At 34.6% G+C, this 17,092-nt stretch overlaps 2 protein-coding genes across 2 annotated transcripts; both read right to left on the bottom strand.

Annotated features, from left to right (window-relative positions):
* Positions 1-7,842: 7,842 nt before the first annotated feature.
* LOC107777167 (F-box/kelch-repeat protein At3g23880-like) lies at positions 7,843-8,961 on the bottom strand. The gene has a single exon (XM_016597157.1). The coding sequence runs from the start codon at positions 8,959-8,961 to the stop codon at positions 7,843-7,845; it is 1,119 nt and encodes a 372-aa protein (XP_016452643.1).
* A 3,630-nt stretch (positions 8,962-12,591) lies between these two features.
* LOC107777165 (uncharacterized) lies at positions 12,592-15,350 on the bottom strand. Its single transcript, XM_016597150.2, has 4 exons — positions 15,142-15,350; positions 14,996-15,060; positions 13,552-13,750; positions 12,592-13,098 (listed from the first exon to the last, which is right to left on the bottom strand). The coding sequence occupies exons 1-4, from the start codon at positions 15,274-15,276 to the stop codon at positions 12,730-12,732; spliced, it is 768 nt and encodes a 255-aa protein (XP_016452636.1). The 5' UTR covers positions 15,277-15,350; the 3' UTR covers positions 12,592-12,729.
* Positions 15,351-17,092: the final 1,742 nt, after the last annotated feature.

Here is a 17,092-nt window from a genome sequence, read left to right as displayed (position 1 = left end):
TTTCTAATTGTACGTGCTATTACAGAAACAATTACTTTCTCCGTTCCAGTTTATTTGAACCTATTTTCTTTTTGGTCAGTTCCAAAAAGAATGACCTCTTTCTAAATTTGGAAGTAATTTAGCTTAAACTTCAAATTCTACCCTTAATGAGAAGTTATTATAACCACACAAATACTCTGGACCCCCTTTTGACTTGTTTAGGATCATAAATTTCAAAGGTCTTCATTTTTGCTTAAAGTCCGTATTCAATCAAACATGTTCAGATAAATTAGAAATGACTAAAATAAATTCATGAAGTGCTAAAAATAATGCTAAAACAAAGGTAATGAGTTGTCATTTTATTCTCTAGAAAATAAATACTGAAGCAAAGAAAAGAGAAAAAAAGATGTAAAAAAAATATAAGTCATTTCAATAGGTATAGAGTTATAACAACTAAATTTAAACAATAATCAGTAAAGTTACAATATAATCAATAGTACATTAGACCACTAATAAATTATTAAGTCTAAGTTCCAAATCTATGTATCTATAAGGTATGCATTGAGAAACTTAAATACTAAAGAAAAAAAAAGGATAAACAAAGGTTTAAAAAAAAAATGGTGTAAGTCATTTGTCAATAACAAAGTGCATAAAATAATGCAATAGTCTGCTAAATAAGAGACGATTTTTGTTAAAAAATGGGTATATGAGTAACAGTAAAACTTATTATTCGGTAATATGCGGGTTAATCATTATAAGACTTATAAATAGAGTTACTGAAGCTAAGTTTCTTAGAAAACATATTGGACAAAAAGTGATCATTCCAATAATAATCTTGACTTCAAATGAATTAAAATACTTTTTAAATTCAAGGAAGACAATTTTATGTCACATTATTCGTTTATCATTCTTTTAACTCAAGACGAATTATTATTCTTATGAGACTACTTCTAAATAAAATAAACATGTGCTTACAAATGAACCACTCTATAACCTTCACCACTTGTAATAAGTAGGAAAGGATTGAAGATTGTGATAATGACGACCACAAATAACAAATGAAATTAAAAATATAAGTAATAAATAAAGAATTTTTTAGACTCATTTAATTATAGTATATTCTTATTAGTTTTGAATCATGTTATATTTTTAGATTATTTGTAGCACAACCTATATAATTATGATACTTGACAATCATTCAAAGGCTATTCGATGATTATATGAGTTGTTTAATTTAATTACATAAAACTTCTATTATTGGGTAGACAAGAGGGCAATAATAATTTTGTTAGACCGTATGATCTAACATACTCAAATAAATCAAATCTAATTTTGATATGACTAATATTCTTTAATAATACCGCACATCATGCAAGTACTAATACTAATAGATTATATAATAACCAAATTATATTATCGATTTAATAAGTAATCTTACTTTATGCTGTAGATGTAACTAGGCAAATCTAAATTGTGTGTTAAAGAGCATATGATAGAAAATAATATCACGTTGACATTTAAACTTGACTAGTTTAAATGAGTTTAAGTTCTTGTTTATAAAGATTGTATGAAATAATATAACGTGGATGAGTTCAATAGCTTTCCTTAAGTTATTCCGATATTATTTAGTGTAAATAACTCAATTCCATGAATTTTAGACCAAGCTCCATGAGTTATTCCGATGTAATCATGCAAACTAACTTTTTGCAATGGGCTCAGCCTGCTGTTTGAGGGCTGTTTCAGTACGAGGGATTAAAGATAATTAATTTCGGAATTAAATTTAAGATGATTTTTTTCATATTTGGTTAAGATAAAATCGCGGTATAACTAATTTCAAGATTAGTTATTCCGGGATTATAGTATTTTTTTTATTCTTATGAAAAGGTAGGATAACTCATACTAAAATATCTAATCCTAAAATAATTAATTATGGGATAACTTATTTCTTAATCATAGGAGAGAAGCTTTTCTTATGATCTTGATAAACGTTATGCAATCCAATATACTTGCAAAAGACAAAAAGTTCCCAAGTTCCAGAAAGTACCACCTTTTCAAATAAGCATTACAAAGGAAAAGAAAATAACTTGCGCACCAGATGCCCAAAATTTTATGACAAGAAAATCTATGCCTTCAGTTTCATAAAGTGAAAAGGGTTCAGTTTTCAATTCTTCTTTCATCTAATCCAAAACTGATTTTGATTGTCTTTGTACGAAAGAGTAAAAGAATCTGAAATACACACACATTCGAGCCCCCTCATATATGATATGCAATATGTCTTTTCGTATATTCTACAATTACACGTTGAACTATTATTCAACACGTCATTTTGAACTGTCAAAGCAATAATTAAGTGATTTACTAATATACACACTTTTCTGTTTCAATTTATTTTTCTTTCGATCCCTTTCAAAAGAATAATCAATTTTTAATTATAAAAATAAGTTAACTTAAAACTTTCAATTTTATCTTCGATGAGAAGCTTTTATAGCTATACAAGTAGTCTGGCATGTTTAACGCAAGTTTCAAAATAATTATAGCCATATAAATATTATAACTTGTTTAGGATCACAAGTTATAAAAGTGTTTGTTGTTTCTTAAATTTTATACTAAGTCAAATAGGTAATCGTAAATTAGAACCGAGAAAGTAGTTCGTAAAATGATCCGCTTTTATATTGAATAATACTAAAAAGTGTTTGGATTGACTTTTAAGCTCGTCAAATAACTTTTAAGTTTCAAAAAGTGCTTTAAAAAAGTCAATAAATTCTTAAAACAAATTAAAAGCTAAAAATTGGACAACCCCCAAGTGAGGGATCTTTCCTTTTGAGGGACAAATACAACTAGAAAGCAATAAAAAATTTAATTTTACATAAGCAAGTACTAGCTAATACTAATTAATGAGAAACATACTTATTATTTAGACGGGCAATACACAAATTAATGATCTGATTTCGAAGAGATCAAGCTTTCCGTGTAAACAAAGCCATCCTCATGAATTTTGATTGCAGTAATATCATCACAAGCTTAATGTCACAGGCCGACTTCCTTACGCTCGCCAGCGGCACCGACTCTACCGTGCGGCGCCCGCAGTTCCCCTCGCTGCAAGCCAGCCTAGTTCCTTTCCCAGGTTTTCAAGCACGATCCTGTGCCTGTTGGTGGGACTCACCCATGAGGCTCACCCCAACTTGTGCCGCTCGTAAGATGTCTAGGCACTTGACCCTAGACATGTCGTGGCGCTTCATCTTAGGATCACAATCCATGCGCGCCCTGGGAGATTGGCTTAGGACATGTCTTGTCCCTCGCCCAAGACTGAGCATCGCTCCCGCGCCCTGGGGGATTGTCTTGGGACAACTCTTGGTGAGTACTACATTCTCAAAGTCATAGCATCGCTGCATTCCCGAACAAAGCTCTTTGTTTTTCAACTGTCACTTCCTCAGCAAGTACCCAATGCTCACGGTAGTACTTCAATACTCGCCCTATAGACAGGTACTCTCTTGGTCCTGCTAGCACGGCTTCCCGGTTCAGTGTGCCTTGCACTTGGACTCTCAACGGTCCCCGATCATTCAGCGCACTCCTTTCCAGAATGATGACATCTTCCAACTTGGAAATTCGCCCAATTCCGAAGCTTCGCTATACCCTCGAATTCGTTTCCTCACCTTGGCAATGCCCTCAGGTAGCTCACAAGTCTATCCCGAAGGAAAGACACTCAATTGATGCGTTGCACGCACCCTTGGTAAGATCTCTGCTATGATCATGCCCAAAGTTTATAGTTCACGGCTCCCACTCTTTTGCAATATGGTTGCACGACCTGGCAAACATGGCCTTCTCTTGACCATCCGACTCATCGGCATATTACTTCATTGAGTACTGACCTAGACTTTTGAAAGACAATGGAATCACCCATTTCTTTCTTCGACTAGCAGTATCGGGTTCTCGATCTCTGGTGGCATATGAACATCAATCTCTGCTTTGACATGATCTCCGCACTGACATCCAAAATGCACTCGCCATATCCACCCTTGCCTTGACATTGTGCCATGGCATAGTATGGCCTTAACCAGCTTTGATACCACGTGTCATAGGCCGACTTCCCTTACGCTCGCTAGCGGTACCGACTCGCCCGTGCGACGCCCGCAGTTCCACTCACTGCAGGCCAGCCTATTACCTTTCCCAGGTTTTCAAGCACGATCCTGTGCCTGTTGATGGGACTCTCCCATGAGGCTCGCCCCAATTTGTGCCGCCCGTAAGATGTCTAGGCACTTAGCCCTAGACATGTTGTGGCACTTCATCTTAGGATCACAATCCATGCACGCCCTGGGTGATTGGCTTAGGACATGTCTTGTCCCTCGCCCAAGACTGAGCATCGCTCTCGCGTGCACAACCCAATCCTCAAGCTTGACACTCACCTAGTGCGTCCGCAACTAGCTCGTGGCTTGCCCGAGTAAGGCAACTTTTAGCTCTTGGCCATTGTCATGCGCATATTTCGTGCCATGCCCATACATAGCCCTCGCGACACACCTCCATCCCGAATAGTGCAGTGTTGCCTCATAACTGCACCTTTAGGCCAACAGACCCTTGCTTACATAGTTGAACCCAAGCCATTTACATAAGTCGACACATGATGCCCCTAAGATAGGTTAGTCAAGTATCCAATCGGCACATAGGTCTCCTTCCAACATTCGGCAGCCCGCGGGGCTGGCCGTCCCACACATCGAGCCTCCAGTGCCATTTTGGTGCCCAACGCTATCCCGAAGGCGTAACGTTGTCCATAGAGTTCCCAAACTCGTATGAATATCTAGGACACTCCTTTGAGTCATCTAGGCATGCCATTAAGTCGCCCCCAAGGTAGCTCGTTCGATACGGCTTGGTGGCAGCACGTATGGGGGAGGCAGGTCGGAGCTTTCATCACCTATACCCCCTTATATATGCTTAAAATTAAAAAGCCCAAGTTGCTCGAGTAGACAGATCTACGTTAGACAATCAGAAGAGCCTTTTCTCACAAGTTCTTTGCCGAAGTCACAATCCCAAGGTGCGGGTTGTGACATTAAGGCCATATCCAATTGCTTAATCCAAATGATCCATCGGATGTCCTATATACAGGACTCGTCATCCAATCTTGTAGCGAAGTGGCATTTCACCATTGGAAAACCTATATATGGGCATGATAAAATGAAACCTAGTACTTGATATATTGAGCAATTTTGTCCAAGATTCTATGACACCTAGTTTTTCATTACCTATTAACGAAAAGTTGCCTCGTTGTTATAAAAAACACTAAGCATTCCTTCCAATACCAATAATACACCCACATCAACGTTGCACGTGGATATGGGGGACAACTCATCTAACAATGGTATCTGTGTACTTTTCATCTGAAATATTAAATGAAATCACGAAAAAACCTGGTAGGAAACCAAGCCAATGAAATGCCCCAAGTATGAATGCCAAACATTGCCTACTAGAGTCTAGACAACAAAGAGCCAATCTTTCTACCTGAGGTTTTATAAATTTTTCTCTCGGAACCATTTTTCAATGCGAGAATTTTATCGAGTGCTTCTTCCTCCTTGTCAATCCTAAACAGTTTATAATTATCACTAGCAGAGTCATATCCCAATCCGTAAATAGATTCCACTTGTGGCCTTTCTGAATGAGAAGTACTATTGATTCTCTTGTGGTTCCATAGCAAGGTTAATTCTACCAAAGTACTGTATCAAGTTCTAAACATCATATATGTGATACCAAAATAAATCACTTCCTTAAAACCTCTTAATTGTTAGAGAATTATAACTAATCACACAACAATTAAAACATTCGCTTGGTAGATGTAAGTATTTTTCCCGCAACAGTTGCAGAATATTCCTCTCTACTCTTTTTGTTTCTTTTTCTTTGTTTTTGGTTTGGGATATCGGAATAACAGTTAGAGAGGAACATTGTGCCGGATGATGAGGATGCACTTGCAATTCTATTACAGTTACGTAATTTCAAAAAGCATATATAATTATATTAAGCACGAATATATATTCACAAGTTGAAGACGTTAAACTCTTTAGGAAGATTTACGCAAAACGAAGAACAAAGACAGAAAAGGAAATTAGATCTAGTAATTCTATTTATAACTTTGTTTCCATGTAGAAATAAAATTTTATTCCTAAAAGGATTGTAGTACTTTTTGTGTTGTCATTGTAAAAGAAAGCTAGTCAATTGGGAGAACTGTGGAGCGTCAAACGTACAATTTAAATAAAATTAGCTGAGCTGACTCAGATTCGTTTGTTCCATTAACAAAGGGGAAAATGGCACTACTCTGGCCTTGCGTTACATTTTAAAGCAATAAACCAGCCAAGCCAATTTTCCACAAGTTTGGATCGAGCTCATTAATATTCTAGAAAAAGGTTTTCTGCCCTCCAAAGCGTACCACTTTCTGCATACGCATATGTGAGAGGTTTATACAAGCTTTGGATAGATAAAAATACGATACACTTAGAGCAAGAAATAATGAGCATTGGTTAACATGTCAGAACCGGCATGAAATTTCATTGTACCCACTTTTCAATGCCAGAATTTGCTTGTCATACCAACATATGTCAATCCTAAGAACTTTATAGTCATCATCAGTAGAGTCATATCTCAATCCAAAAATAGTTTTCTCCTCATAGTTATCACTAGTAGAGTTTTCCTAGTGGGGAAGTACTATTGATTCCCCTGTGGAGGGATTCCATACCAATATTATTGAAGGTTTTGCCAAATCACGATTACTCCAAATTCCGATGAGAAACAGGCCATCGCAACAACAATAGACTTTTATACCATCTGCTGGATTACAACTTGAAGGCCAATCAAATTTCCTGATATCCTTAACAAGTTGAACCAAGGATAAAAAATAACAATAAAAGTGAAAAACTTTATCCTTAGGGGACCATTGGGAAAAAAGTAATTTTTGGGAATTGGGTTGGTAATTGGCATGATTGAGATGTTTCTTCTTAAAATAAGGTTCAGAGATCAATGTATTCCAAGATTCTAAAACACACTTGAAACGAATAAGTGACTTCACCGGTAGCCTGATGAGAATGTCCATAAGTATTTCATCCTTTTGTATGTGAATTCCCATTACCACCAAAATGCTTTGCTAGTTCACATGTTGAAGACGTTAACTTCTCTAAGGAAGATATACGAAAACACGAAGAACAAAGACTAAATAGAAAGCTAGCAATTAGCGAAGTACGTCACTTTGTTGGAGAAGACAAGTAGCTGTGATCCGGTGAAAGAATATATAATGCTATTCCAGAGAAAGAAATAGGGTTAAGCGTTGATACAGTAATTGTATATAATGTATAACTTTGCTTCCTTGTAGAAATAGAATTTGATTCCTAAAAGGATTGGAGTACTTTTTTGTGTTAGCATTGTAAAAGGATTCCATGTTCTATCAAATAGTCGGTCATATTAATTGTTTGTTTTTTCTAACTTATACACAATTATATACATGTAATACATAAATTATGCATATATTATATATTTACCAGCTATTTTTAGTTTAAGTGGTAGGGTGGGCAACTATTTGGGTTAATGCCTGGATTAACCTTAATTTCATGAGACGAAGGTTTACAGTTTGCTTTATAGTTTGTTACGGTTCACATAAATTGGAACGGAGTTATTTGTATCTTTTATTCCATTGACTAAAACTAATTGAGGGATTTTCCTTTTGTTGAAATTACGAAGAAGGGAAAATGCTGAATGTCTTTTGGAGTAGGAAAAAAGGCAGAAGAACAAATAGAACTAGAAAGAAATAAAACATTTAATCTTACATCATAAGCAAGTACTTATACTAACTAATGAGAGTCATACTTATTGTTTAGACGGCCAGCACACAAATTAATGATCTAATTTCGGAGAGATCAAACTTTCCGTATAAATAACACCATCCTCATAAATTCTGATTTCACCAATATCACAAGCTTGAGGCCATATCCGATTGCTTAATCCAATTGGTCCATCGGATGTTGTATAAACAGGACTTGCTATCCAATCTCTGTAGCGAAGTAGCATTTCACCATCGAAAAACTTATATATGGGCCTGATAAAATGAATTCCATTACTTGGTATATTGAGCAATTTTGTCCAAGATTCTATGACACCATAGTTTTTCATTACCCATAAATTAAAAGTTATCTCGTCGTTATAAAAAACACTAAGCATTCCTTCCACTACTGATACGCCCACATCAACATAAAATGCCTCTGGCCCTATCTGTGGAATTAATGGCATTGTCACTGGCAATGGTATTTCTCTATACTTTTCATCTGAAATATTAAATGAAGCCACAGAGAACCCTCGTAGGAAACCAAGCCAATGAAATGCTTCATGTACGAATGCCAAACAATGCCAACCAGACAACAAATAGGAAACCTCCCAACTTGAGGTTTTATAAATTTTTCTCCAGGAACCATTTTTCAGTGCGAGAATTTCATCGAGTGCTTGTTCGTCCGTGTCAACTCTAAAGAGTATATAATCATCACTAGTAGAGTCATATCCCAATCCGTAAACAGATTCCAGTTGTGGCGTTTCATGGGGAATTATTATTGATTCTCGTGTGGTGGGGTTCCATAGCAATAACAACGAAGGTTGATCGTCAGGTTTACTCCAAATTCCAATGAGAAACAAGCCGTCGCAACTAGCAAAGACTTTCATACGGCAATATGGAATTTCAGAATTTAAAGGCCAATCAAGACTCCTTCTATCCTTAACAAGTTGAACGGAGGATAAAGAATAACAATAGAAGTAAATAGTTCTATCCCTCCTACTTCCGGCAAAAAGCAATTTTTGGGAATTTAGTTGGTTCTTAGCATGATCGAGATGCTTCTTCTTAAAATAAGGTTGAGAGATTATTGTCTTCCAAGATTCTGAAACGCACTTGAATCGAAAAAGAGACTTCACAGGTAGTCTGGTGAGGATGTCCATAACTATTTCCTCTTCTGGGATGTGAGTTCCCATTACCATACTGCTGAGACGTTTATATAATTTCTTTAGAAAAGATATATAAACTAAAAGACGAAGAACAAAGCAATTAGAGAAGAAAAGAGGTTTTAATTCAAATGCACTCACTTTTTTAGAGAAAGCCAACGACTGCTACTAGCTGTGATCCAGAGAAAGAATATAATACTATTCCGGACAAAGAAATAGGGTTAAACGTTGATCTAGTAATTCTATTTATAACTTTGCTTCCTTGTAGAAATAAAATTTGATTCCTAAAAGGATTGGAGTACTTTTTGGTGTTGTCATTGTAAAAGGATTCCACGTTCTAGAAGGAAAGCTCTAAATAGGTATAATTCGTGTTTGCTTAGGACGAAACCTATTGTGAATCACCCAAAGGAAGACAACTTTGAAATTTGCACATAAAATTAACGGAAAAGTGTCATTCATATATGCTAATTAACTATACGAATTAGGAAAAATATGCCCGTCGTTAATAGTTTGGCACAAATATGTCCAATCCGTCCAATACTTGCTCATTCATGTCCTTAGTTTAACGGAACCATTATTTTATCTTTCTTAAATAATTAATAACCAGACCCAACTAAAATCTGCTGACCCGATCCGTTAGGACCCGACCCACCCTTATTTCAAAGATATTTTTTGATATATTATTTTTGTTTGATAGAGAAATTGTGTGATAATCATATTTATTTATTTGAATAATTTGATAATCGATTTTATTTTTGTTATACATCATTTCGGGAAGTAATCCTACTAAAAGTAGTAATTGATATTTATTTATTATTTTAATAATATAATATTCGAATTAGTTTGTGCTTTTTTCAATCATTTTACCATTTATTTTTATTTTTCTCAGTGGTGCTTGTTATGAAATAATATTTGTTATGAAATAATTAATTAATAAAAATGGAAAAGAAGCACCATTGTTTTAACAATTTATTACTTATTTCATAACAAATTTATAATGCAAAAAATAATCCAATAAACTAATAATCAATCATATAATGATCACTTATCTAAACAAAAAAACGGATCCATCATGGTAAGTGATAGTGAACATGGAGTTATTTATATTTGTATTGGTGAAAAATACAAATAGATTGTGAGAAAAATAAAAATAGATGATAAAATAATTGAAGAAAGCACAAACTAATTTGAATATTATATTATTAAAATAATAAATAAATATCAATTACTACTTTTAGTAGGATTACTTCCCGAAATGATGTATAACAAAAAAAAAAGATTATCAAATTACTCAAATAAATAAATATATTATCATACAATTTCTCAATCAAACAAAAATAATATATCAAAAAATATCTTTGAAATAAGGGTGGGTCGGGTCCTAACGGATCGGGTCAACAGATTTTGGTTGGATCCAGTTATTAATTATTTAAGAAAGACAAAATAATGGTTCCGTTAAACTAAGGGCATGAATGAAGAAGTATTGGACAGATTGAGTATGTCTGTGCCAAACTATTAACGACACACATATCTGTCCTAATTCGTATAGCTCACTAGCATATATGGCCCTTTTCGGTAAAATTAATAAAGATGTGCAGGTGTGTCTTATGTAAGAGGGATAATGGGGAGCAGTAAATTTCATGCACTAGCTGTACACCAGTTAGAATATAATAATATTACACTAGTAATTAAGGTAAACGTATTTTAAATTGAATAACATATTTTTAGTACGGTGAATCAAGTATCCCATAATAACCAAGTAATTACTAGGAGTATTATGCTCTTGAGTGTAAATTCATTGTTATAATTATGTATCTTTTGTATACCGCTTTAAATTTTTTAATCGATTGAGATTGTCGATTGTCAATTGTCAAACATCGTTGAGTGACAAACTAGCTGAAGGAAAAAATAATTACTCCAACAGATGCTTGGTTCAAGAATGGATAAACGTGAAAATGAAACTTGGCTTATAGGAAGCTTTTACATTTAAACCTAGATCTTAATGTACAAAGTTATTATTTGACAGATTACTAAAATAATACAACAACAATAATATATCCGGTATTATCCCAAACTGTAGGGTCTGGGGAGGATAGTGTGTACGCAGATCTTACCCCTACCATGTGCAGACAGAGAAAGCCAACGACTGCTGCTAGCTATGATCCAGAGAAAGATATAACGAACGCGTGGGTTTTTAAAATAGGTTTATTAATCTAAGTTTTCATTATAAAACAGAAACTAATTATATACTAATTGCGCTGTTTTATTGAAAGACGTAACTTCTTTATATGAACTATGACTAAAATTAAACAAGATAAAATTTGTCAAGTTTGAATACACCTAATTATTAATAAATAGCTGTAAATAGACTATAAGAGAAAAAATTCCGACCAACTTGAATTATAAACACTTGAGAACTAAAATGTTAATGCCACCTTTTAAATATCAAGCTTTCGATGCATGAAAAGGTTAATTCTACCAAAGTATTGTATGAAGTTCTAAACTCACTTATGTGATAAAAAATAAAAAAAATCTCTTCCTTAAAACATGTTAATTGTTAGAGAATTATAATTAATCACACTACAATTAAAACGTCGCTTGGTGGATGTAAGTATTTTTCCCACAAGCAGAGGCGGAGTCAGGATATGAAACTTATGGGTTCAGAATTCTAGTTACTTTAAGTTATTGGTTCTAAATTAATAATTTAAACATATTTAACATACTTCATAAGACAAATATAATGTTTGGACCAAAGCTACTGGTTTAGCCGAACCCAAAGGCTAACTCCGCCCCTGCCCGCAAGTAACAGTTGAAAAATATTCTTCTACTCTATTTGTTTCTTTTTCTTTGTTTTTGGTTTGGGGTCTCAGAATAACAGTTAGAGGTGAATATTGTGCCGGATGATGAGGATGAACTTTCAATTCTATTACAGTTGCGTATACATTAAGCACGAACATATATTCACAAGTTGAAGGAGTAAAATTCTTTAGGAAGATTTACGCAAAACGACGAACAAGGACTGAAAAGAAAATTAGAGAAGTATTTAAATACACTCACTTTGTTAGAGATGGCCAACGACTGCTAGCTCTGCTCCAGTGAAAGAATGTAATATTGTTCCAGAGAAAGAAAGAGGGTTAAGCGTTGATCTAGTAATTCTATTTATAACTTTGTTTCCTTGTAGAAATAAAATTTGACTCCTAAAAGGATTGTAGTACTTTTTGTGTTGATCTAGTAATTCTATTTATAACTTTGTTTCCTTGTAGAAATAAAATTTGACTCCTAAAAGGATTGTAGTACTTTTTGTGTTGTCATTGTAACAGAAAGCTAGTCAATTGGGAGGACTGTGGAGCGTCCAACGTACAATTTAAATAAAATTAGCCGGGCTGACTCAGATTCGTTTGTTCCATTAACAAAGGGGCAAAGGGCACTATGGCCTTGCGTTACATTTTAAAGCAATAAACCAGCCAAATAAATTTTCCACAAGTTTGGATCGAGCTCATTTGTATTCTAGAAAAAAGTTTTCTGCCCTCCAAAGCGTACCACTTTCTGCATACGCATATGTGAGAGCTATCCCTTCCATCTTTCTGGCAAGAGGTTTATACAACCTTCGGACAGATAAAAATACGATACACTTAGAGCAAGAAATAAAAGAGCATCGGTTAACATGTCAGAACCGGCATGAAATTTCATTGTACCCAATTTCAGTGGCAGGCAGATGCTCAAATGATCAGCTTCAAATTCTCTTTTGTAATACGGGTCTGATAACTTCCAGTGATTGTATGTTCCATTGGCATGCCGCTATTTTTGCGTTCCACCTGTTGAGGTGACTGGTCCTATCTGCCGATTTACAGCACGAGGCACAAATGACAATCCTCGAGCCCTACTACGGCCAAAGCTGATTGCTGAAGGAGAGTCTGAAGTGGTTAATTTTGATACTGCTGAAACGAGATTGTCCATAGTTTCATCTTCGACTTGCATTGCACTTGATGTTTCCTGAGTCTTGCGCGATGCTGGTTTATGGTGGATTTTCTGCCTCTGTTTCTTTGATGGACGAGCTTTTCTGAAGAACTCATAAGTTGCTGGAAATTTATGCTTGTCAACTAGATGTTGCTGCCTGCTTTTGTAGCTCTTCAACTTGACACCACATCCTTCCACCAGGCATTCATACTACAGAACAACAAAATTCTCAATAAATAGCTACATATAGACATTTCAAACAAGATCAAAACAGATATAGTGTTACTCTTAACTCTCTTTGAGCAGTCTCCACACATAAAAGTTCATCCAGACTTCATATATACAAGACACACCACGAGCAAAGAGCTGTTTCCACAAAACGGTTTCACTCAACTTCTATTTGGAAAGACATGCAAACATGAAAAACTTCTATCTCTTTGAGAGAGCCATGGGACGGGAGGCGCAAAATGATTCAAATTCAGGATGTATTATGTAAAAATCCCCATTAACCGAAAATATGCATGTAACCTCTTTGCATTTCTGCCTGCACAGACCTGTTCAGCCTTTTTCCTATACAGGCACTACACAAAGGATATGCAATGGATTTGCTGACATTTTCTACGAGACATCCTAGGGAATCTGCTAATTGAGAGAAAACATTACCATCGGAAATCCACGAGCTACTTTTGCCTGAAAAAAAGAATCATGTGCCTCTGATACATGTATGCTGAGCAGGCGTGATGTTGGGTAAACTCGAGAGCAGACAGAGCAGGATGCAGTATGTCGCGTAGCATAGTGGTCTTCAAAGTCATCCAGGGACCTCATCCGTGCACCGCAACCAACGATTGGACAGAAGACATTGCTGTCAAGTGTTTAACCAATTTCGATCTGACGTTAGTGATGTATTAACCGATTTCCCAATTTTCAAACATCATACTAGTTAATAAGACCAAAATCACCTCAAGGATGATAAATAATTACAAAGCTAGCCTTTACTTTCTTAAAAAATAATTATCAATTTAAAGTACACATAATTAGGATCTTAAAATTTTATAATAAGGAAAACAATACCAGCAGTAGATGTAGGTATAAGTGGGCACTATAAAATTGAGCAGGACCAAGAAGATATGAGAAAGTGATATAGTGAGCACTAACTACGTCATTACTCAACCTACGGTAAGCTTCCTGTCAATCAATATCCTGACTAGTAGGCGAAGTTAGCCGCCTCGCCTAGTTTCTTGTTAATTATCTCAGCTCCTCTAAATACCTAGACACAAAGGTGCAAAATCCATCTCTTACTTCTACATCCTCAATTTGGGGTAACCAAAGAACTGACAAACAGAGATAACCATTTCTTCCCCATGCTCATCTCTATTTGAGAATTCACAATAACTTGTTACTAAGTAACACACTGTTTTGGTGATTTTTTTCTCCCCATTTGATTATGTTCACTATCTCTCTTCTGCTTGTGCGCCTAAATTTCCTTGTCCAGGCACACCGCTCAACCTTTCCCTACACATTCTATTCCCTTCTGCTGCATATGTTACAATGTTAAATAAAAAAATAAAAAAATAAAAAAAGCTAACAATATTCAACAAAGCATACTCAGGCTAAATTCCTGATTATTACGACACCTTCGCAGGTTTCTGCATTAACAGGTATATTTAAACAATAGAAATCAACATCTCACCTATTCTAAATCAACAAGCAAGGCTCCGACATCAAACTCAACATTACAGCACCAAAATATTGACAAGCGTATTCTGATAAGAATTTTGCAACACATCCTAACGTATATATCCGAAATACTCCTACTTCTCTTTTGTACTTGAGACTATAAAAAAACACATTTGAAGCATAAATTTTCTTTTCACTCAATGAGAAAATATAAAAGTGTATTTCCCTCAATCTCAATAAAAAAAGACTCTCATTTTGCATATGAACATGATCCTGAATTCTGTTAAAATCATATTCAACATCATATAGTTTGACGACACTTTCCTTTGATGGTTCTCACTTATCAAAATCCAAATATCTTAAAATAGTAGTAACAGTTTAAATAAAGCAATAAATCTGGTAAACAAGGGAGCAGCTTGAATAATGATACCTGCTTTCCTCATCAGTGATATTTTGAACCAGCTGCTTCTCTTCTTCGGTCAAATCCAATGCAAGCTAAGAAATGAACAAAAAGAGAGTAAACCAAAGAGATCGCAAGTTCAAATTATGTACAGGGGAGAGGACAGAAGAAGGAACCTGCTTAGCGAAAAGCTCTCTTTGAATGTTACCGGCGGTGAAGAAGGGATCATCAGGATGAAACCGTCGACGAATTGGGCTCCAGAACGGAAACCCTAATTGAGATTGAGTTTGGGTTTCTACTTCCATCGCCATAATTTTTGAATTTCATTCCCTGGCTCCGCACCTATACCTTTTTGCTGCCCGACTTGCACCTTACTACATACTTTTTACTTGAAAGTCCCAAAATATTTGACACATTTTATTCTAAATAAAATATTTAAGCTTATCTTGAAACTTTAATTTTAATTATCAGGTGAAATTTTATTAAGCATTATACGTTTATTATCAATATTAGTATTAGTTTATTAACATGATTTAAGTTATATATAAAAGGGCAATCCATTGCACTAAACTAACGCTATGAACGTTTACTCATATTTTAACTTGTTATAACCGGTTGTTTATCATTTTTATCAATTCATCAATTAATGCTTATGATTGACTTACCTATACTTACCTATGTTACTCGCAAGTTCATAGAACTTAAATACTTATTAATATAGTAAAACAGTTAAAATAATTTTAAAAATTATATTAAATGAAATGAAAAGAGCATTTTCATTTACTCCATTCTCTAGTAGTGGCAAATTATATAAATAGAAAGTGCGTAATTTTAGGGGATCAAGATTGAATGAGTGAGTATATTTCTTTTTATTGTTTCTTTTTCTATCAAGTCATTAAACTAAAGCTTGGTTGTATTCTTGACATTAAAAAACACTAGAGCTTGGTTGAATAAATATTGCTGCCTGTATGCTTTCAGTATTTGTAATATTTGTCACAGAGTAAGGAAGTATTTCTTCATCTTCTTCTTCTTTGAGGTTTAAATCCATAACAATAGTTTAGCTGCAAATTGTTATACTCATAATACATATATTGACAAAGAATTAGTTGGAGTTGGTTATATGAACATGGTCTTAATTCCTTGATAGAAAGCAAATTCTATGAATTGTACGTGTGAATATTTAGTTAAAAGAGCGAACTCTGATCGAGTTTTTAAGTTATGCACTGATTACACTGGCAAGTGACAACCTTGACCTAGATCGTTTTAAAAGTTTAATTTGAGTGCAAAAAAATAAAGAAATTAAGAAATGCATCTATCAGAAGGCTGCTAAAGTCAAGAAATAAAGTTGGATATTAGAGGAATATGGTTGACGAGGAAATTGAAGAAGATGCACCTACGCAACTATAACTTGAAATAATCAAATATTCACCCTAACAAGTAACAAGTAGTAACAAGTAAACAAATCCAAGTTTAAAAGGTATATACATACGTTTTCACAGATATGATCCCTTTTTTTTTATTTATGGATTTTAAAAAAGGATTTGAGTAATACATTATTATACTGAAAATGTAAAGACGTTTTAGTCTTTTAGATATGTGAATAAGTATTGTGCATATGTGGCAAAATGGTTAAATGAAAAAATAGTTAGCCACCCATATATCCACTAAAAAATGGGTTGGATAATGAACTTTTAAAAAAGAGTCAAAAATGAACAAGAACCATATTATCAATTTAAAAAATGAATAACCAATTGATAACTAATGAGTTTAACTTTTAAATTTGCAAAACATCAAATTAGTGGTTCCTCAATTTTAGCAGATTAAGAATTCTCCTAAAAGCGATCATATTCATGAAACTATGGATATTATGGTTACCCATATTATCCGCCAGTTAACTTATTTTTTATCCATATTAAATATAGGTCGGATCGTATAATTTATCCATTTTTTCGTTACCCGTTTTCGAGCCGTCTAATATTCTATCCGACCCGCCAGTTTGCCACCGTAACTGCAAATGAAGTGTATGGTATCAAAATTCACGAGACTCGAAAAATAATCGCTAGAATCAAGTGCATTCTGTTGCGACCAAACACACTCACGCAAGTATACGTGATCGTCAAGTAATAG

This window comes from Nicotiana tabacum, chromosome 17 (assembly GCF_000715075.1).
Source record: "Nicotiana tabacum cultivar K326 chromosome 17, ASM71507v2, whole genome shotgun sequence".
Classification (NCBI taxonomy): Eukaryota; Viridiplantae; Streptophyta; class Magnoliopsida; order Solanales; family Solanaceae; genus Nicotiana; species Nicotiana tabacum.
Note: the sequence above shows the minus strand (reverse complement) of the source record. Positions and strands in the feature narration are given on the sequence as shown.